A 23,864-nucleotide genomic window follows, 5' to 3' on the forward strand; every position below is an offset into this window, starting at 1 on the left:
CCTCACTTATCTGTATGTCAAATTCTTTTCCCCTGCTTCGGAAGTTTTCTCCCATCACTTCTGTGAACAGTTTTTTTTATGTCATCTGCACTCTCTCCTGTTTCTTCATTGACTCTGTTCAGTCATATTTTATTCTTCTTTGCATCGTCTAGTAGCTGCTGGATTGATTTCTCATGGTCCCTTACAATTTTAAAGAAATTATTCTTTTTTTTTTTTTTGGTACCAGAGATTGAACTCGGGTTCTTGCACTTGTGCAGCAGGTGGTGAAACCACTGAGCTAAATCCCCAGCCCTAAAGAAATTATTCTTTTCCCAGTCACTAGTTGCAATCTTATCTTCTATACCCGAAATTCTATCCTCACATTGGCTCATTCTGTTGCATAAACTTTCAGTGGAGTTTTTAATCTTCTGGAAATCTATTTGCATCTGTTTTATGAATTCCATTTGTTTCCTATGTTGGGATTCCATCATGTTCCTCAGATCCTCTATTTTTTTATCTGTGTCCTCTCCAGATTTATTAATCATGTCTTGCACTATGGGCATAATCTCTGCTGTTATGTGAGAATCTATTTCTGATTTCATTTTTTCCAGATCCTCTTTTGTTGCTAGTTCAGGGAGTCCAGGTGGTTGAGTATCAGAGTGTTCCATCTCCTTTCCCTTTGTAGTTGCTATAGGTGATCTGGAAGTCTGTTTCTGAGGCTTGTTTATGTGTCTTCTCATTTTGACCGGGCAGGGGGCCAGAGTCCTGCTGGTGTCCATGTGGGTCACCTCCGCTGTGCTGGGACTAGTGGTAGGTTGACCCAGAAACCTACTCTACAGATTGTTATCTTTTGATAACAATGATTGTTATCTCAGCTGACATGTTTTTTCTTATTTTTTGCTGGTTTGGAAAAATCATATCAGAGTTTTATAACTATGAACTTACTGTACCCTATCAACATTTCATGTAGTACCATTTGAAGCAGTGGTTGATTTGGGTGTGAGGTAGATACTCTAGAGCACTCTTTTTTGCTCACTAAGTAGATACAGTAAGGGTGCATATGAATACAGCACTGCAGATGTCTTTTTACTTAGGGTGTTATGCAATGTCAACAATGTCAGACTACCTAAATGTATCTTCAGAAGTAATTTTTCACCTAACCTATAAGTGGAAATGAAAAGAAAAGCACTTTTGACTGATGTAATGGTTTTGTGGCTTTATTCTCTTTTCGATTTTGGAGTTTTGTTGTTTGTTCCCCTGCTTCAGTGGAAAGTCCTGGAATGAGAGCCAGATAGTCTACATTGAGTCTGAGTTCTACCACTTAGGAGCTGGTGACATGATCAAAATAAATTCTGTAACTCTCCTTCTTGTCATCAGTAAAACGAGGATATGTTAACTACTAAGTGCACCTGATGAATCATGATATTAATTTTTCCATTTCATTTATTGCATTAATAAAATGAGGCTTGAAAATTCCTATCATGCCTGATGTGACTCAGTTTTACTTACAAAATGACTTGAAAAATAGCTCATTGTAGTATTCAAAAGTCATCCAAAATCTGCTGAAATTCTAGATTGATAAGATTATTGCAAAATTTTTAAAATTATATTTCCAAAAGATGAAAGCTTATAGATGTGTGATTTTTTTCATGAGGTTGAACAAATACTGATTTTAGCAATACATTCAGATAGTGATTAGAATTATTGCAAACATTTGTTTTAAAAATATTCTCACCTGGTCCCGCTGCTCCTGGCCCAGAGGAAGGGGCTTGTGAGCCGCTGTCCCACGACTCCCAGCCCAGAGGTAGGGGCTTCCAGGCCACTGACCATCCCGCCCCTCCCAGCCCCTGTCCCATCTCTCCCAGTTCAGAGGAGGTCAGCCGAGTGGGCACCAACAGCAACCCTCCCCCAAACACCCCCAGTCAAAATGAGAAAACACGTAAATAAGTCTCAAAACCAGACTTCCAGATCACCTACAGCAAACTCAAAGGGAAATGATATGGAACACTCTGATACTCACCACCTGGAACCACTGAACTGTCAACAAAAGGGGATCTGAAAAAAATGAAATCAGAAATAATTTCTCAGATAACAGCAGAGATTGTGCTCCTAGTGCAAGACATGATTAATAAATATAGAGAGGACACAGATAAAAAATAGAGGATCTGAGGAACATGATGGAATCCCAACATAGGAAACAAATGGAATCCATAAAACAGATGCAAATAGATTTCAAGGACATGAAAAACTCCATTGAAAGTCTACACAGCAGAATGAGCCAATGTGAGGACAGAATTTCAGATATAGAAGACGAGATTGCAATTAATGACCAGGAAAAGAAAATTTGCCTCAAAATTGTAAGAGAACATGAGAAATCAATCCAGCACCTGCTATATGATGCCAAGAATAATATAAGACTGATTGGAGTCAAAGAAGAAATAGGAGAGAGTGCAGATGACATAAAAAAAAAACTCTTCACAGAAATAATGGCAGAAAACTTGCCAAGCAGGGGAAAAGAGCTTGACATACAGATAAGTGAGGCATATAGGACTCCAAATAGCCTTGATAAAAAAAAAAAAAACTACACATAGGCATATAATTGTTAAGATTCCAGAAACTCAACAGAAGAACAAAGTTCTACAAGCAGTTAGAGAAAAGAAACAAATCACATACAAAGGAAAGCCCATCAGAATCACAGCACACTTCTCAATGCAAACCCTCAAGGCAAGAAGAGCTTGGCGTGACATATTCCAAGCCCTAAAAGAAAACAGCCTCCAACCCAGATTGATGTACCCTGCAAAACTATCTTTCAAAATGGATGGAGAAATAAGATACTTTCATGACAAAGAGCACCTTAGGAACTTCGTGAATACCAAACCAGCACTCCAAAGAATTTTACACAATATCCTAGGAACAGACATTGAGGATCACAACCCCAGGAAGCAAAGCAGAATGAACCCATCTGGCATGACAAGAAATTAAATGGAAAGGGGGAGAACCCAACAAAAAGAAAAAGTCATGGCAATGATAAGTCAATATGTATCAGTTATAACCATCAATGTTAATGGTCTCAACTCACCAATCAAAAGAAATAGACTGGCAGAATGGGTCAAGAAGCAAAATCCAACAATATGCTGCATACAAGAAACACACTTCATTCAAAAGGAAACTCATAGACTGAAAGTGAAAGGGTGGAAAACAATACTCCATGCCATGGGAACCCAAAAAAAAGCAGGAGTCACTATCCTCTTTGCAGATCAAGTAGATTTCAAACCAACACTGATTAAGAGAGACAAAGAAGGATACTACATCCTTGTAAAGGGAAGAATCCAAGAGGAAGAGATGACAATCATAAATATCTATGCACCAAACACTAGTGCACCCAACTATATAAAACAAATACTAATGGACATGAAAAGTCATATATACACTAATACAATTATACTGGGGGACCTCAATGCCCCACTGTCACAAACAGATAGATCAACTAGACAAAAAATAAGTAATGAAATACTAGAGCTCAATCAAACTCTTGCACAAATGAACTTAACAGATGTTTACAGAGTCTTCCACCCCACAAAATCAGAATACACATTCTTCTCAGCTGCACATGGGTCATTCTCAAAAATATATCACACAATCACACATAGAACATGTTTAAGTAAGTGCAAAGGAATTGAAGTTATCCCCTGTATATTATCAGACCATAGTGTGATGAAATTGGAGATCCATAGCAAAAGAAACTCAAAAAATTTCATAAACACGTGGAAATTGAACAACACACTTCTGAATAACCAATAGGTCACAGAGGAAATTAAAGAAGAAATCAGACAGTTCCTTCAATTAAAAGACAATGACAATACAACATATCGGAATCTATGGGAAACAATGAAAGCAGTCTTAGGAGGGAAATTCATGCCAGTGAATATGCATATTAGGAAAACAGAACGAGCCCAATTAAACAACCTGATGGTGAACCTCAAGCTTCTAGCAAAAGAAGAACAGGACCACCCCAGAGCTCATACAAGGGAGGAAATTATAAAGATCAGAGCAGAAATCAATGCAGTGGAGACTAAGAGAACGACACAAAAAATCAATGAAGCCAAGAGTTGGTTCTTCGAAAGAATCAACAAAATTGAAAAACCCTTAGCCAACCTTATCAGAAAAAGGAAAGAAAAGGCCCAAATCCATGCAATTAGGAAGGAAAAGGGTGAAATTACAACAGACCCAGCAGAAATCCAGAGGATCATCAATACCTACTTCCAGAACCTATACTCCAATAAGATGGACAACACAGAAGAGATGGACAGATTCCTAGATACATATGAATTACCAAAGTTGAAGGAAGAAGACCTAAAAATTCTAAACAATCCAATATCAACCAATGAAATTGAAAAGATAATTTAAAAAAGTAGCAACTAAGAAAAGCTCAGGCCCTGATGGCTTCACTGCTGAATTCTACAAGACATTTAGAGAGGAACTGCTGCCACTACTGTTTAAACTCTTCAATGAAATTGAAAGGAAAGCAATAATCCCAAATTCATTCCTGGAAGCAAGGATCACCTTGATCCCCAGAGCAGAGAAAGACCCAACTGAAAAGGAGAACTACAGGCCAATCTCACTGATGAACATAGATGCAAAAGTCCTTAATAAGACACTGGCAAACAGAATAGAGACGATCATCAAGGAGATCATAGACCTTGATCAAGTAGGATTCATCCCAGGGATGCAGGGATGGTTCAACATACACGAATCAATCAATGTAATACACTATATCAATAGAGCCAAGGACAAAAACCATATGATTCTCTCCATAGATGCAGAAAAAGCATTTGACAGAATGCAACATGTATTTATGATGAAAACCCTACAAAAATTGGAATAGATGATCTCTACTTCAATCTGATAAAAGCCATCTATGAAAAACCAACAGTCAATATCATACTAAATGGTCAAAAATTGAAATCCTTCACACTTAAATCAGGAACATGACAAGGATGTCCACTATCACCACTCTTGTTCAATATAGTTTTGGAAACATTAGCCACAGCAATTATACAAGAGAAAGAAATAAAAGGAATAAAGATAGGAAATGAAGAAGTCAAATTGTCATTATTTGCAGATGACATGATACTCTATAGAAGACCCCAAGAACTCCACCAAAAGTCTTCTAGACTTAATAAACAAATTCAGTAAAGTAGCTGGTTACAAGGTCAACAGACAAACATCAATAGCTTTCTTCTACACAAATGACAGACTCACTGAGAGAGAAATAGGGCAAATAATTTCTTTAACAATAGCATCCAAAAAACTGAAATACCTAGGAATCAACCTAATGAAAGAAATCAAAGACCTCTTCTCTGAAAACTATGGCACTCTGAAAAGAGAGATTGAAGATAATATCAGAAAATGGAAAGACATCCCCTGCTCCTGGGTAGGAAGGATTAATATAGTGAAAATGGCCATACTTCCAAAACTGCTATATAGATTCAATGCAATTCCAATTGAGATCCCAGCAGCATACTTCATGGACCTTGAGAAAACAATCCAAAAATTCATTTGGAACAAGAAGAGACCCAGAATAGCAAAAGCAATTCTAGGTAACAGAGACATGGCAGGGGGTATCACGATTCCCCAACTTGCAACTATACTACAAAGCTACTGTGACAAAAACAGCCTGGTACTGGCAAAGAAACAGACCTGAGGACCAGTGGAACAGATTAGAAGATGCAGAAACAAGGCCAGACACACTCAGCCATCTCATCTATGATAAAGGAGCCAAACACCCTCACTGGAGGAAAGATAGCCTCTTTAATAAATGGTGCTGGAAAAATTGGGCTTCAGCTGGCCAAAGATTAAAAGTAGACCTATATCTCTCGCCATGCACTAAACTAAAATCGAAATGGATTAGAGATCTCAATATTAAAATAGAAACGCTGAACCGGCTGCAACAGAGGTTAGCTAGAACTCTTAAAGACATGAGTGTGGGAAAAGATTTTATGAACAAAATTCAATTGCCCGTGAACTAGCACAAACAATCAACAAGTGGGATCTTTTCTTATTATAAAGCTTCTGTACAGCAAGAGAAACCACCAGCAGTGTAAAGAGTCAACCCACAATGTGAGAAAAAATCTTCACCTGATTTTCCTCAGACAAAGGTCTACTATCTCAAATCTATAAAGAACTTCAAAAGATCAGACCTCCCAAATTTGAAGACCCAATCCAAAATTGAGCATCTGAAATGAACAGACATTTCTCACACAAAGTAGAAATTGCAAATAAATACATGAAAAAATGTTCAACATCACTGGTCATTCAAGAGATGCAAATGAAAACAATGCTGAGATTCCACCTCACTCCAGAAAGAATGGCTGCTATCATGAAATCAACCAATAACAAATGCTGGCTGGGCTGTGCAGAAAGAGGAACCCTTTTCCACTGCTGGTGGGAGTGTAGACTGGTGCAACCACTGTGGAAATCAGTATGGAGATACCTCAAAGAACTAGGACTAGAAGTCCCATTTGACCCCGCTATTCCACTGGTGGGGATCTTCCCCAAAGAATTAAAAGAATCATACCACAGTGACATATGTGCACCCATGTTCACAGCAGCACAGTTTGTGTTAGCTAAAACTTGGAAACAGCCCAAATGCTCATCAACTGGAGACTGGATAAAGAAATGTGAGTTTTTTAATAAAATGGAGTACTACTCAGCCATAAAAAATGAGAAATTAGACATTTATAGCTAAATGGATGCACATTGAGACGATACTCTTAAATGAAATAAATAAGACACACATGTATAAATATCGAATAGTTTCTGTGGGTGAGAAACTGAAAGTGTAAATAAGGACTAATAACATATAATGGGTAATGTGAAATAGGAAGAAAAGGGGCAAAGGGGAAGGAAGTGGGAGGGGTAGGGGAAAGGATAGAAGGGAATGGAATTAATATGCAAAAATGGAAAAATAAGAACAAAATCTTTGTAAATAGGGAGGGATGGAGGGGTTGAAGGGAGGGCTGGGCAAGGGTGAAAAATAAGAACCAAGAGAGATTATGTAAAGGTGCAAATTTCCAATGATGAATGTCATTATATTGTATACCTAAAATGTACCAATGATTAGAATGAATAATCGATAATGCAAAATAGGAAGAAAAGGTCCAAAGGGGTAGGGATAGTGAGAGGGTCAGGGGAAAGCAAAGAAGGGAGAGGAAAAATGATGAGAAATGGAAATAAGTCTTTGTAAATAGGGAAGGGTGGAGGGGATGAATGGAGGGCTAGGAATGGGGAAAAAATAAGAACCAAAATCCATTGTGTAAAGGTACAAGTTCCCAGTGAGAAATGTAAATGTGTTGTATACCTACAATGTACCAATAAAAGAATTTAATACAAAAATATTCTCACCTTAGTCCAAGTTTCATTATAAAGTAGTTACTGTCTCATTCATCATAAATAGACCAACAAAACTGAGTACTGGCAAGGCTCTTGAGCAACCTGAGTTCCCATACACTCTGGTGGAAATGGAAATGGGTACAGGCTCTTGCCAAAACCACCTGAAAGCATCCAGCAATGTTAAACATGCTTCATGACCCAGCATTTGTAATTTGGGGTAAATGAATGTTAATAAGTCGCATATTTATAAAGGCGTTCATAGTAGTTTTATGCACAATAGCCAAGCGGTGGAGACAAATGACAACAGGAAAATGTTCATTCTCATTTATGTGCAATTAACATACCACATATTATTCAAAATCCTTTTGACTTTTTGAATATTTTGAACTAATATGGTACTTACCTTTAGGGGATTTGCTGACTACTAGGGGGAAGCAGGAATGCTTATGGGATGTTGAAGGTGTTGGAGACCAGAATCTAACCCATGGTTGCACAGATATATATATACATATATATATGCAAACCATACATTGTATATATATGAACTGTGGTTGAAATATATGGTGAATGTTTTCATTTTTAAAAATTTATTACAGTAAAAGACATATTGCTATTAATTCCCCTCAAAACACTCCCCCTCACTATAACACACTTATGCTATCATTGTTGACACTTTCTAGAAGGCTTCTTTGTGTCTTTACAAGCTGTGATCAAAAATTCAGTGAATGCTGCTGCTGAGTGCCTTACAACAGAGAGACAGCCTCATAAAAATCTTATGGTGTATCGTCATCTGCCTTATTCACTGGATCTGACACTGTGTGACTTTTTGAGTCTTTCCTAAAGTCAAAATAACCAGGAAAGGTAAACATTTTGAATCAGTTCAGGACATCAAGGCAGCCACAACAGTGCAACAGAAGATAATCATGAAAGAGGACTTCCAGAACTGCAGCAGAGAGTAGCAAGAATAATGAGGCATACGTAAATCATTAAAGTGGCAGCGGGAGTATTTTGAAAGAGATTAATGTCACTGTGTCTTTTACTGTATTATTTTTAATTTAAACATTCACCATGTTTGTCATTGATGCCTCATATATATGTAAAAATTCATTGAATTGTGCCTTTCAGATTTTCAAGAATAGTACTCATTTCAGTACAGAATGTTCTGGAGCCCCTACCACTCAGAGATCTTGTTTTTATAAAATTGACCACCTTTCTTACTGATGCTGGAGCAGTTAAACAATGAAAGTACGCACAGTTATAACTTGCTTTTCCTATAGGCCTGTGGTACCAAACCTGACGCATGGCTGAGGCTATGTGACACAAAGTCAATCAAAAAATCAATTATTAATTAAATTTAACATATCTCACACTGATCCAAATAAAACTTAAGTAGAAATGAGTCCATTTCATCTCTTCTCATTGAGTAATCTTGTCCCCTCCTTTTGCCCTCTTTTTTCACCACTGTCAACTTTGGAGACTTGTGTTAGGCAATCATTTCTGGCTGTGATTGTCACTGGGATATTTGCTGCATACATTTTCTAGAGGGAAAATGGATAGAGAGGATTTAGAGCAGATGTTGGCAAAATTTTTCTATTAAGAGCCAAATAAACAGTTTAGGCTTCAAGGATCATATAATCTCTGTCATAACTACTCAACACTGCCATGGTAGCATGCAGCCATAGACAATACATTTAAAAAGTGGTTGTATTTCAATAAAACTCTATTATGGACACTGAAGATGAATTCCATATCATTTTCACATCATAAAATGTTATGCTTCATTTTTATTGAACCATTTAAAAATATAAAAATAAATCCAGGCATGGTGGTACATGCCTGCAAATTCAGCACTCTGGGAGGCTAAGACAGGAAGATGGCATGTTCAAGCCCAGTCTGGGCAACTTAGCAATTTAGCAGAACCCTATCTCAAAATAAATAATAAGTTTAAGAGGAAAGGTGGTGATGTAGCTCAGTGCAAAGGCACTGGATTCCATCTTCACTATAATTAATCAATCAAATATAAAAATCATTCTTAGCTTCTGCACCATACAAAAATTGGTTCTTCAGACTTAGTTTGCAGAGCTCTAATTTATAGCCACATAATTCTAAGGGACAGTCAATCTCTACAGGAGCTCAGCCTTATGTTCCATAGGAAAACAACATACCATTTCCAGTAGATTCTCAAATTACAGCATGCAGTTAGAGGGTGTCTCGATTTACTGTTCCTTTAAAAAAAAAACAGTAAATATCAAGTTTCGTACCAAAGGCTTGTACCTTCTTTGACATGCTTTTAACTCATAGAGCTTCTATAAGCAAAGATAAGTTTGAGAAAAAAATTACCCTGAGAGATTTGAAGCTTGGTTGTGAGTATCTACAGTGTCAATAAGAATCATAACTTTTTTTTCATAATGTTAGTTGTAATGTAATAAACATTTTTTAGAAAGACTTTACTTTGGAAGCTTGAAAACAATGAAATAACTAAAACGGTACAAAATACATTTGTTTGAAGCTCACTAGCCAAGTGTTGTGCCTTCTTCCATGGTCCTAATCCATGAGGGGGCATATGTTAGAAGGCACATGCTAGAAGGCAGAAGGACAAGTAACTGCTTCTAACTACAGCACTTTCAAGACAGACTTACAGGTGGATCCCTTTAACTCCCTGCGCTATGTGTCAAGAGATGGGAATGGCAGATTTTTAATCTTATTACTGAGCTGTCCCTGTCATTCTCACATTATCCAAAAGCATTTTTCTAAATTTTTACTTAAATTCAAACTGAACAGAGTAAAAAAACATCTACAAGGGTAAATTTGAGAAATGACTTCACACTGATTAGTTATTCCCAGCCATCCAGCCCCCACTCTGCAAAAAAAGGGGGGATCCTTAAGCCACAGTGGAAGGAAAACAGAATGGGGAGCAATAATTTCCTGTGGAGGTGAAATCTGTGCTGTACAAGACCAGAACTACAGCACTGCATATAACTCACCATCTATCATTTCCCAAGAATGTCTCCTGGGCTTCTGTGGATCTTCCTAGAAGCAGTACTTTGCAACTAGAGTTGTCTTCTTTCTTCATTTAGGGTAAGGACAGGGTACAGTTGGGAGACCAGAAACAAGATAAGTATAGGGTAAACAAAATGAACTATGAGAAAACCCAAAGTAGGCTGGAATCTCAGCTCCACTGCTCATTATAGACAGAAATAGATACTTACTGAGCACCTGCTCTGTGTTGGAAACCTCAATAAACTATTCAGTTGTTTAAGTGAACAAGGAGACCAAGAAACATATTACACACAAAATAACAAGTTAGCTGATACATAGCAATAAAGAAAGCTCCTCATGAAGGGAGGGCTAGGAATGGGGAAAAAATAAGAACCAAGATGCATTATGTAAAGGTACAATTCCCAATGAGAAATGTAATTGTGTTGTATACCTACAATGTACCAATAAAAGAATTTAAGAAAAAAAAAAAAAAAGAAGAAAGCTCCTGGAGTAACTGCTTCAAAACAATTAAAAAGGCCGAAGGCCAGGGATTTAGCTTAGTGGCACCATGCCTGCCTTGCAAGTGCAGGATCCTGTGTTCGATCTCCAGTACCCCCTCAAAAAAGGAGACAATGATTTTTTAATGGAGTTTTGCTTCATATATGATTCATGGGACTTTGTTGAACTTTGGATTTAGTGACAAATGTAGCCTTTGCATGTTTCCTCTGTGTTTGGCATATACTGTGATCTGTTCTCAACCTAAAATAGTTTGCAGCACATCAGTTGAGAACCTCTGGAAATTGGGGTGTCAGTTCTGTTTCCCAAAAGATGAGGATGCCAGAGTTACCTCTGAGTCATGTGCTATGATCACCTGGGGAGGAGAGAGAACAACTCTCTCTGTGGTTTTACTCAGTGAGTTTTGGAACAATTACTGAAGTGAGGTCAAATATTAGACAGCACAAGCAATAGTCAGAAAAGACTTGTCTGTAACTTGGCCTCCCCATTGTTTTCTGTCTTTCTCTGTGATTCAGGAGGAAGGATGCTGGCTTCTTATCCTACAAAGATCACCTGCCAGTGAGCCAGGTGGTGGTTGGAGATACTGACCGGCAAGGCTCAGAAGCCAAACTGAGCGTGGGGCCCCTGCGCTGCCAAGGAGACAGTAAGTTTGCCCATTTGCTGTGGCTTACAGTTTATCACATTTAAATAGCATTTCTGTGCTTCTTAGAGGATGCCAGAAAACAGCCTTGCTCTTCTGTAACGCCTACAGAAACATGAGGTAACTAACACAAGCAAGTAGAGTCTAATGGACTCTAAATAGACCTTTATTCATAAAAGTGGTGACAGGCATAAACTCTCCAGTATAGGAACCTAAGTCAGGCATAAAATGTGGATATCCATCTTCCTTGTATATTCATACAGAATAAGTTTGAATACCTAAATTTATGGTAATATAAATAGTGATGCTAATAACATAAAAGCAGCACTCAACAGCTGGGATTCCACTGAGGGGTGCTGTTAATGCCATTAGCATGACTATTTATATCACCATAAACTAGTTTATGGTGATATAAATAGTAGCATTATGGCTTAATGTATCATTGTAAACTTGGATTATGGCCATATAAAGTTTGACATTATTGCTATCAAACTTCATCACCATCAAAGCTTGATGGTCCTTTGAAATCCAAAGATTGTGTTTGTTACTACATCTTGCTTTCAGGATCAGACACCACAGAAAAGTATTTGGGGCTGCGAGCTCGAACAGTGGGAGGTGAGGGAGTTAGAGTGCTGGTCCCATCTAATTAAGGGCACCATTAGGATTTTATGTTGTTTGATACCCTTTGGTGTGCTTTATGTACAGTGGGAAAGAAATACTGACAGGTTGCTATAGGGATTCTGAAAAGAGCATCCTGGGTATCATTTTCTCTCTCTTCTGTGCACACATGATTTGGGCAGCTCTCTGGGGAGTTCTATGCTTTTGCAACTGTGTACTCAGCATTGGGAGACCTAGATTCTCCTCCTTGAATAACTGCCTTACTCAGAGACCTCAGGCAAGCGTCTCTGTTTTCTCAGCTGTGGTAGTGAGAATACCACCTGCGTCCCAATACCTCCTGGGGAGGCCATAAAGGTTTTAGTGCTTGGGTTTGGATTCCTCCCAGCAAAGCATTATGTGAGACAGAATATTTTTACTACTTCTGTAAATCAACAGAGAATTAGACATACTTAATAGTGAATAATCACATCCCCTCGCAGAGGTGTCCTAAGGAATGTAATGATGCATGCTCAACAGTTTACTATTTAGTAAACTGAGGCTGTCAGCAATTAAGCAATGGGATGATATTAAGACAAAAGAGAGAGAACTTCTACTGAGTTTTCTCTCCTTAACCTTGAGAAAAGGAAAATATGGCCCATAAAATTGAAACTGGTCAAGAGATCTTTATCATACATTCCTTGAATAAAAATACTTCATTTGTCTGGTCGGGCTTAATAGAATTGTGCTGTAAGAAATTTAGTATCAATTGCTTAGGAAAAAGACATTGACATAAAAATAATCAATATGTGTTTTTAAACAAATGCTAAGAGATGAACTACAGTGTTCTCTAAAATTAGACAGGCTCTTATGTTATAGAATGAAAATCAATTTTGTTATGTCATAATTACTTATTAATATAGAAAGATAAAATATTTCTGGCTTGTCAATTCTAATTCTGTAGTTAGCTTCAAATTAGACAAAGAGTTCTCACTGAATATTTAACTTAATATACTTGCAAAAAGCTCACTTCTGCAACTTCTGTTACCATTCTTAATGAGAAGATTCCAGCAACATTAAATAGTATATGCTGGAGTATATCACTCCTAGTAAAATTAGGTTGTTTTTCTTAATCGATAAATCAGTCCTCAGAAAGAATTTACTGTAAGTCTGTTATTTGTCTAGCACTTCTCTAGGTACTCTGGGGAATAAGAAAACGAACTTCAAACCATGTTTGAGAAATGCACATGAAAAAATATTGGAAAACTCGAAGTGGTTTACAATTCAGTATTAGATTTCCTGATTTAAAAAAATTACAGCAACTGATACTCAAGAAAGGAATGATAATAAAGTGTATTTCAGGTAGATTTTAATTTAAAAAGAGAAAACAGGAGAAGCCTATCATTGATATTCATTTACATTCAAATGCTAGGCTGTTGTTTTTAGAAATATTATTGGGATCCAGTAATAAAGCAAACTGTTCCCTCTTTCATGAACATAGCATAGTCTCAATATACAAGGACACTCTTTTAAATTGTATTTTACCTGCCACTTTCCTAAAAACACAAACATAGTCAATATTTCACTGCAATTATGTGGAATATTTTTGCATAAGAAGAAACTTTTGCATAGTTCCTTCTTCCCGGGCAACTGAGACCATGCATTGTACCTGACCTTGACCTTCCAGGCAGCAGTGTGCAGATCTATGTTTCCCTTAAGAAGGTTCCCACCCTGACGCAGTAACTGTGCTCCATATCAACAGTATTTTCCAGTTTTCACACATGTCTGATTTCCTTGGTTACCCACAGCCTCAAGCGATGTGGGTAAGGAAAATATTAGCATTCCTGTTACACAGATGAACAAAATGCTTCTTTGAAAATGGCATTTACATAACAAATTTCTGAGCACCCTTATAGGCTCCCAGAGGGAAGATGGAGCAGAGAATACAAATACAAGATCAGCGTTGCTTCCCTAACTCCATCCCCTTCCCTCTATCAACAGCTGATTAAATTAAAAAGTTTTAGGAATATTCTACTTGGGTCTCATCCCACCCCAAATCCCACCTGTCATGTGAGTTACACAGCATGCATGCTGAGGGATTAGATTTGTGTGATTCTAGAAGTGGTAGAGTGCATTCACTCTGTTGTTTATAGAGATTAGCTGGCTCTGTATCCTTTACTGAAGTCTGTTCAGAGCTACAGTAGTGAAAAACCAATTCCACTGCAAATATGTCTCCTCCTCTGTTTGAGGAGCCGAGTGATGACAGGTCTCAGAAGCTGTCTCGGGAATGAGGCCCCAGCTCTATCCCCTGGTTGCAGAGAATGAAACAATTCTTGTGGGCTCTGCCCAACCATTGCAGTGGTTTCGGTTGATTTCATCATGCCTGCTGAGTTTCATTTTTACTTTGATTCATCTGAACTCATAGACCCATATAATCAAAATGCTAAAGAAAATCAGTGAGTTCCACTCAAGGCTGCTGAATTTCCCATATAGTGCTGCGAAATGCTTATGCCCTTATGATTTTTTTCCCAAACACATCCAAATGGAAACCTCAAATATAAATGAAACTGAAGTATGACTGCTGATGGATGGTCTGCTAAGATAAAAAGTGCTGGGAAATTGCAAGCCCCGCCTCTTCAACCACATGTACCCACATAGGAAGAAACAAAAGAGCTATTTAGAGGAGCCCAAACCAGTAATAGAGTAGACACTGTTTTCAAATTTAAGCAGGTGATCATTTTTTGAGAGGGTTGCTAAATTTTCATAAACAAAAGATTTCAGGTTTTGAAGGTAGAAATCTCATTCCTGTTATAGGTAGTGACTATAATTAATTGTAGGAATATAGTATTTGTTAAGTAATTGTTTTCTTCTCAGTCATCTGAAGTAAAGATTTACTATATCCCCTCTAGAGATATAGATACTTCAGACAATTCCTACGAGCAAGTCTGCTGCAAAAGGAAGTTTTCAGTAGACGTAGGTAGAAGCGATTTAGGAAAATGTGTTACTCAAAGACTTTCAGTGTCCATGCCAGAAACCAGCTTTGGCTATAAGAGCTGACAGGCAGAACACTTGAGTCACAGTGGAAGTTTAAGATATAAATTCAATCTCTTAGAGCTACAGAGGTGACTCGGAGGCAAAGAAGAAAAGGCGAGGCAGGTGGCGCGTCCAAGCTCAGGAGCGCAGGGGGGCAGAGACACAGACAAACAGGAAGGAAAGAAAGATGCTAACGGAGTTGTATCCAAACCATAGTGGACATTTGTTCTTTGGGAAAGAAATCACATGTGCCAGAGTAATAGAAAGGCACTGCTCTCTCTACTGCAGGATTTTACACAGCAGGAGCCTAACCTGTCATTCCCTTACCAAGAGAGACAGCACAGTGCCCCTGTCCATGTGCTGTTTCTCCACAAATGAGACATTGCCAATGGGACACAGAGGAGGTGGCTCTCCATAAATGTCCCCAAGAGGACACATGGGCCACACAAGCTCTGCCAGCCACTGTTTGCCACCCACTGGGAGAGCAGATAAAGACAGGACCAGGAGAAGGAGAAATGGGTCTCAGTGGGGACTGGAAGTGATGTCAACATGAACAGGGGGCAGCTCTCAGGCTCAGAGGAGAAAGTTTATTTATCTCCTTTTTACTTTGCTGCTTTGAGCTTGCAAGAAATAAGAAAGGAAAAAGGCTCCATGAGCAGGTTCTAGCAAGCACTTTAGATTGACTGGTGTACGATCAGCATGGAGGACCACTCTCTTCCCTCTCCCTTCCGACCCTGGCCTGAACTAAGCCCTATTTACCTGGACTTGGTCTGCATCTGTGTTGCTTTTATTGTTTTACTTCATGATCGTCCTCTGCTCAGACTGGTTATAGAGGCACAAATAACATCACAAATTCCCTGAATGTCTCATTTGATCACTCTCAGTAACTACCCTGAGAAGACACCCCAGATTCCTTTCTTTTCTCCACATCTTCCCATGCAATGCAGCTCTGCATATTTGCCTCCAGTATAGCTCAAAGCAAGAACAGAAAGCACAGCCACCCAAGGATGAGAGAGTCTCAGAGGTGAACCAGTGCAGACCCCTCATTTTATAGACGAGGCAGCTGTGTCTTAGAGGTTAAATAACTGGCCCAGAATCTCACAGCTGGTTCCACCAAAGCACACAGAGAGATGTTTGAACAAAAACCTTCCTCTTTAGAATTCCCCAGGGCCACTTGGGTCCCACTGAGACCCAAGGAAGAACCTCAGAATGGCACTCTGACATTGGAGCCCTGCCTGTTAACCACTGAGCAGCGCCACAGTGGATAATGTGGCACTGGTCTCTCCTAATCTTAATCCATTGTGGGTTCAACCATCTGCAAACCTTGACAGAAAACCCAGAACCAGGGAGAGGAGTCAGTGGCAGAAAACTCACAACTTCCATTTGTTTGGTTAATTGTTGTTTTTCCTTCTAATTCTAGCAGTTTTTCCATTGATAATAGAAGGTGGAGGTAGAGGCAGGGCAACTGGAATAATACCTGGAAACCAATAAACTATTTTTTTCTGAATGTCCTCATCTCAGGTGCTATCACCATGGGCTGCTGACAGCCAAGGGCCAGGACTGGCTCAGGAACAAGACAAATAGTAAGAATTTGGGGATCACAACTTAGACTGATTCCTACTAAAGGACAGAGCCCATGGGCCTATCTGAAGTCAGTTCCAATTACACAGGCAGCAACCCTCCTCTTAAGTAGAAAGGAGCCTTCACCTTTGTCTCCCAACTTCTGCAGTGACTTTAAACAATTAGAAGAGATGAGCAATTCTCTGAGGAGGAATCAGCTCTTTAAGATTATTTGTCCATTCAACTTGAGCTGCAAATTCTCTGTTGAAATGGAAAGAAAAATTAGCTACAATTTTTTTAAAAAGTATTTCTATGTTACAGTTATATGGGTGTGTGTGTGTGTGTGTGTGTGTGTGTGTGTGTGTGTGTGTGACTGGTTTTCTTACCTATACTTTTCTTCTTGTATTGGGAGAAATCATGCCCCATGGATGAGACAGTCCATGTGAGGGAGAGAGAGTGATTCTGCAGCTCTGTAGCTGATGACTCCAACTTCTCTTTGTCTCTCCCTGGATGCCTGTCCCTTCCCTAACTTACCATGTTTGCAGAAGCCTCAGCATCCCCAGACTCTGTCCATCAATTGAATCCCCATGGTTATGTTTCCGTACTGAACTCTCCAGAGATTTCTCGCATTATTTGCAGAAGAAAATGAGGCTTGGTCTATTGGTTCTGAAATGTCTCACTTGGAGTTGAGAAAACACTAGGTGAAAATGATCCTAACCTATTCCAAGATCTGCTCCAAAAATGTAATAGTCTTTTCTGAGAAAAATGGACCATATCCTTCATCCTGAATTGGTTTCTATGTTAGTGAGGGTGAAAATTCTAACCAAGTTCAGGGGGTGAGCATGGGAGCTTGGATTCCTAATGCAAGGTTGAGTGTCAAGCTTGGAGGCCTCAGATAATAGTGCTGTGCAGATTATAGGGCTCTTAGTACTCCCCTCTCATGTGGCCAAAATGCAATTCTGATTCAGGAAACTGTGGTAAGACTTGAGATGCCATAAGATATTGCCACCATGGGTCAGTGGATGACACTTTGAGTACCAAGTTACACAGCACCGTGTCAAACAGCACAGGCCTGGGAATTACACAGCTCTGGATCCAAATCCCAACTCCTCCCAAGCATGCTGCACCTGTGCTCAAGTTCCTTAAACTCTCTAGGCTTCCATTCCCCAGCAACAACCTTACCTCAGGTGCAAATGAGAATATTGTAAGGACATCACTAAAGTTGCTGTAGTAAAACCTAAATATCCCAGCCCTTGCTCAAGGTTGGTACTCTCTATGTATTAGCAACCATTGTCATTGGAGTCATTCTTTGCATAAAGAGGGGCAGAAGATCTTGTACCCACTCCCCATGCTTTATTCTCCTGCCTATGTCTTTTGCCCTTGACTGTGTGCATGGAGAAGCCCCATCTAGCCTCAGAGATAAGAATTCTGCCTCCTCCTAATTTAGAGGTGGTAACAGCAATACCTGTTTCAAGCTCAGCCACATTTGCTGAGTCCCAGGGATCATGTTCTTCCATGCATACAACCCTTCATTTTCTCTTTCTTCTCCTTTGCTGGCTCCAGATAGATACCCTTCTCTTGCTGCTATCATTTTTAATTGTGCTCTGAGGACCTGTAGGACCCACTGAGAAATGAATAATGTGGAAGCTGTTCACCAACCCAGAGATGACCACCAACAGCAGCCTTTCATCTAGGTCAGGGCTCAACCAACTTTCCAGAAGACCAGCAAGAAATACTTCAGGATTTGTGGGCCAATGTCCTGTGTCACAGCTTCTCAGCCCTATCACTCAAAAGCTGCCATAGGCTCTATGCAAACTAGTAAGCATGGCTGGGTTCCAGTAAAATTTTCCTGATGGAAACAGGTGACAGGTGCACTTTTTTTCCATGGGAGATAGTTTGCTGCCCTCTGATCTTGATATTTTAAAACTTTTTTGGAAATTTGAGAAAATGTATAGGATTTGGATAATGTGTAGAATTATTTTAAGACTTTCTATTATTTCAATCCAAATTTTATCTTTTAAAATAATTCAGCCATAGTAATCTTACATTTCATCCACCACTATTTTTAAAGCCAGATTTCACTTTCTCCTTCAGGCATATTCTTACTTTTCTAGGTGTACATTCATATTTCAGCCTAGATGTGTGTGGTACCTTCTGTACACTCAGCATTGATCTGAGGCACTGGGTGAATATCAAGAAGCACGGACTGCATTCCTGCTTCAGGGAGATGTAAACACTTCAGACTTAACTTCATGCTCATCATCATAATTGTTTTTCCTCCTAGTGTCCAGAGAGAATTTTCAGAGCTATAAAATAATTAGACCCTTTTTGTCCTATAAGCATTCAATGATGTCCCAGTAGTCTCCAAGTGAAAACCCCACCACATGCTCCAAGCTGTGTATTCATGCCCAGTAACTCCATTCCAGCTGCACTGCTCTTTTCCTTCTTCTAGTACTGGAGATTGAACCCAGGTTTTTCACACTGAGCTACATCTCCACCTCTTTTCATTTTTTATTTTGAGACAAGGTATCATAGGTCACTAAGTTGCCCATTCTCGGTTTGAACTTGCAGTCTTTTTGCCTCAGCCTCCCAGAGTGGTGAGATTACAAACATGTGTCACTATGCCCAGCTCTGTAAAGCTCTTCTTGTATCTTCAACATGCTATGTTTGTTTCCACCCCAAGAATTTTTAATGCTGGTTTCCTCTGCCTACAACTTCTCCTTTGGGCGTCACCTGAGATGCCCCTCTTGGTGAAGAAGGTCTGCCCTTTAATGTTAATGTTTCTAAGAAGCCTTCTTACCCACATTTAATGCAGCCACTCATCTGTCATCACTGCCCTCTTTACTCTCTTTCTAGAATTTGACACTGCCAAAATTTCTTGTAGTTCAAACAGTTCTGACATTACTGTTCAAAGCTGCTGTAACCTTCACAACTAAGGGTACAATTCCCAGAAAGACTGCCTTTACTTCAGATCCTCACATTCCTGACCAGCTGGCTACAAATGTGAGAGTTACCCACTATCCCTGCAGGGTCCATAATTCACTAGATTGACCAAACAAACTGAGGAATGTGCTATAGGTAGAGTAACAGTAGAAAACAAATCAAGACTTGCCAAATGAAGAAACTCACAGGGCAAGTTCTGGGAGTCTCAAATCAGCGGCTTTCATATTCTTTTCCCACCAAGGGAGAAATGTCACTCTCCCATGACAGCCACATGTGTCACCAGTCAGAGAAGCTAAATTGTGCTTTGGCTGTCCATGATTTTTACTGACATTTCATTATGTAGGCATGATTGGCAGAAATCAGTGGTCAATGATGAATTCAATCTCCAAGGGTTTATAAGCTCTGTCCCAGGACTTGTTATAAACCATTCTCCTTTCTCTATTTATTTGCATTATTATCACTCTAACCCTCACTAGTTGATGGGGTCCTCAGGTAGAAATGTTATACCCATCCCTCTGCCAAGGATGGTGCTTGCCCCATTGAGGCACTCACATGTGCTTATTAAGTGAATGCAAATGGTTAAACAATCACAAAGATAAGCTCTCCAGGCTAACAATAGTGGCAGTGTAGCAAGGCACTTTATGATAAAATTGCAGAAAATTTGCACACTCGGTAATTGTTATAGCGGTCCAAGTGAGGAGCAATCACTTGATTCATATGCACAATTATTTTTAACCTCAGCAAGGTTTTTGCACTTTAATCTTTAATTTAACTTTTAAACTTTAATCCTTTGTACCTTGAAAATCCCCTGAATCTGATGATTATCTCCAAATTAAGGATTAAAAAAACTTTTTTGCTCAGATTTTATACTTTCTTTGCCAACTCTACATTAAGATGCACTTGAAGTATTAAATTTATAGAACTCATTGTTTAATGTAAATTAAATTAACCCTCCTAGCCCCTCAGAGATTCAAGTGAGTGTTCCACACTTTGGTTTATCTGTGTCTCAAGGTTATTACTGACAAAATTACAATTAGTCAGTACTTCAAGCCTATTGTTCAGGTGCTAAGCTGTGAGCTATAAACTACCTCACTCTGGCATAATTAAAACCTTGTTCCAGTTCACCTATTCTATGATACCTACTTGGCTTTGCATAAAGCTTCTTTTCACAGTCTTACCTATGTGCAGGCCTTGGAAACTTGAGAATTTCATTGAAGAAAAGTTTAAAAGTAAGCCTTTTCTTGAAGTTGTTGACAGTTCTGTCTTAGCAATCCTACTGTCTTGATTTTTTAAATGTATTAACCTACTGTGAACATTACAGAAGAATTTTATCACTCACTTCAAAGTAAATCCTAATTCAAAATTGACCAGATGTGTGTATGTAGGAAGTGGTGTATTTGAATTTGTACCTACTCATTGACATGAACAACTGCTCTTTGGAATAGATGTACAACCCATATGAAAAAAAAAAAAAGAATCCTGCATCTTATTCTTATATGTTATCTTTGAGTAAGTCTAAGGGGCAGTTGTCTTAAAATAAATGAGTATCTTCAAGCTGCCCCAAAGGGAGGAAGATATTAGTTGTTAGACCCCTATGTGATCAAGAATCTCTCTCAGTCCCTACATCTGAGTAGAAAATCCAGAGCTGGCAAGGATCGCTTGGTTTTTGATGAAGGAAAAGTCGTGTGCCCATTATGATTCTAACCAGTACTCTTCTGTTCAGGGTTTTCTTGCCTTATTTGAGATTTGGACAATGAAATGACTCAACAGTCTTTTCTGTACTCTCTCTGTCCAATGCTTTAAGTATTCCTTAATTCAACTCTAGTAGGTTACCATAGTCAATTTTGTTTTCTGGTATTTAGACCTTTAGAATTTAATTTTTAAAAGCTGAATAGGTGGCAAATTAGACTTGAGTTTAAGATATGGGCTGTTTTTAACAAAAATGTAATATTCATGTCTCAAATATGCTGCTCTGGTTTCCCTATTGATGTACCTGAGAAAACAACCTACAAGTCTTAGGAGATCAGAACTGCTTTAGAGGGGGGACCCCATTTCTCCTTGAGATGCTTGGCTTCCTCTCTTCTAGTTTGGCCAGTGATGCTAACTTAATTGAAACTGTTTCAGTTTTGTCCATACCAGAAAAGAAAAAAAAGCAACAAAAACCTGGGGAGTGAATTTGTGAAAAAAGAACATGATCAAAGCATTAGAACTGGAAAGATATTCTGATATATTTTATTTCTTTACTTAAGTATCTATTCTTACTTATGTATTTTTAAAAGGTACAATCTTCTGAATTCCTCCGATTTACACTTGAAAAACTCATCTGTTACTGTTTAAGCATAATGGGCAGTAGATACATTAAAACTGTTTGTTCCTTTGCTTGGCTTATGCTGGTGACCCAAAATTTGACTTGAACGTGTGTAGAAAATGAGCCCATAGTTCAGGGCAGTATCTGTAACAGTGATGGGGCACCTTCTAGAACTTTCAATGATACAAACAGCCCTCTGTGGCATGTGTGCTATAGTCATTTCTAGGTGGGCTATGTTCAACCCACACTTTGTCTTATGACCCTACAAATAGTATGTTATGTTGTTATAAGAGGACTCAATAAAAATATCTATTTAGGACAATTCCTAGGATTTGTTGTATTTGAAAAACTCCTAAACTTCTCTTCTGATTCCTCTGGCTTCCAGGCCACCTTCCCACCTACTGCCCCCTCTGCAAGGGCCAACTATTAGTGAGTCAAGAAAAACTGGATAACAATTATTTTCAGAAAAAAGTAATATAGTCTCTTCCATTTCTGTTGTCATACAGATTTTTCCTCCTTTCTGGTACTGTTAAGCGTGCACACGCGTGCGCGCGTGCACACACACACACACACACGCAAATTCACTCAACTTCAGTGTCCTTCCTGCTACTATAGTCACCTTAACCCTAAACCTGGTTTACCCAAGTAACCACACCTCAGGACTCAAAATGGCTTGCGACCTATGTCATTGAAGAAACTCTTGCTGGAGATGAGAAGGAAGGAAAATGAGATGAGTAGTTATCTCTGTCCCACATTCCCTAGCAGCAGCAGCACAGTGGAGGGGGTACCCAGCGCTCAGCTCCGAAAAAGCTCTATGGGCCAGGCAATCTTGATCCATCCTCAACCTTAAAAAACATACTTTAGGTCTTAGTCCAAGAGAAAAATCTTTTCTTCTTTAGAAGTGAAAACTTTGAATTAGTGGTGAACAAATCCTGAACTCAAACAGATGTATGTGCAGTAAGAGAATTCAGCTACAATTTTTAATTTGTGGCCTTTTGTGTGGCAGTTCCAAAATCATTTTATGCCATTTCACTCAAAAATCAGTACAAAGACATACCCTCATTGCTGTAGTCTTTTGTCCAGTAGGGGTAAAACTTGGCATCGAGAACCGAGGACTCCACTTTTTCTGTTGGTGATGACACTAGGACAGCCCTCCCAATAATTTTCTGTAATAATGGATGTTCTGTAATTTGTGTAGGTCACCATGCAGCCACTAGACACGTGTGGCTATTGATCACTTGAAATGTGGCAAGTGTGGCTGAAGATCTGAATTTTAAATTTTATTTCATTTTAATCATTTTAAATTTAAATAGCCACATGTGGCTCAGGGCTATGCCACAAGAAGAAGCCACTTAGAGAACCTGAGACCTGGCCCTGTCTCTGTGGTAACTTGGTCTTACTTGTGGCTGCAAGTCTACCTGCTTCAATCCTTGCTGGAGAAAAAAGAGATTAAAGCAGAAGAAGAAGGAAAGGTGGGATTTTGCCCCGGGGACTAATCTTGGTATCAGAAAGTCCAAAAACTACCTGGATAAATATCTCTGCCTGGAACATAGGTACATCATTGTCTCACTACTCCACAGAATTCTCTTTCTACCACCCAAGAAGGTGGGATAGCATCGCACATTGTAACCATGGAACAAGTGTATTTTATGACAAGCAGTTCCAATTCATTTATGGATTCTGCTCTTGTAATAACTAGCCTGTATGTTACAATATATCTAAAAGCTTACTTATCATCTGCATCCTCTTAAAATTTTGTTTTAATTTATATTTTGCAATACAGTACAATCTCAATTTTGTGCAAAATAGCAAAAGTAATGGTATTTTGAAAAGATATATATAGTCATGTGCTGCATAACAATGTTTCAGCAAAAAACAGAACACATAAATGACATTTTTCCCACAAATTATAATGGAACA

The 23,864-nt window shown here is 38.9% G+C and overlaps 1 protein-coding gene across 2 annotated transcripts in view; it reads left to right on the forward strand.

Annotated features, from left to right (window-relative positions):
• Window positions 1–23,864, forward strand: part of Cntnap2 (contactin associated protein 2) — a 2,081,788-nt gene that overhangs the window by 1,648,566 nt on the left and 409,358 nt on the right. For both annotated transcript variants that reach the window (XM_004860475.3, XM_087207768.1), the window contains one exon: window positions 11,382–11,509. In XM_004860475.3, the coding sequence (XP_004860532.1) occupies window positions 11,382–11,509 (128 nt within the window). The remainder of the gene's footprint in view (window positions 1–11,381; window positions 11,510–23,864) is intronic.

The sequence above is a fragment of the Heterocephalus glaber genome, unplaced genomic scaffold (genome assembly GCF_053883595.1).
Source record: "Heterocephalus glaber isolate CG9 unplaced genomic scaffold, H.glaber_assembly_v1.0 deba00000818, whole genome shotgun sequence".
Taxonomy (NCBI): Eukaryota; Metazoa; Chordata; class Mammalia; order Rodentia; family Bathyergidae; genus Heterocephalus; species Heterocephalus glaber.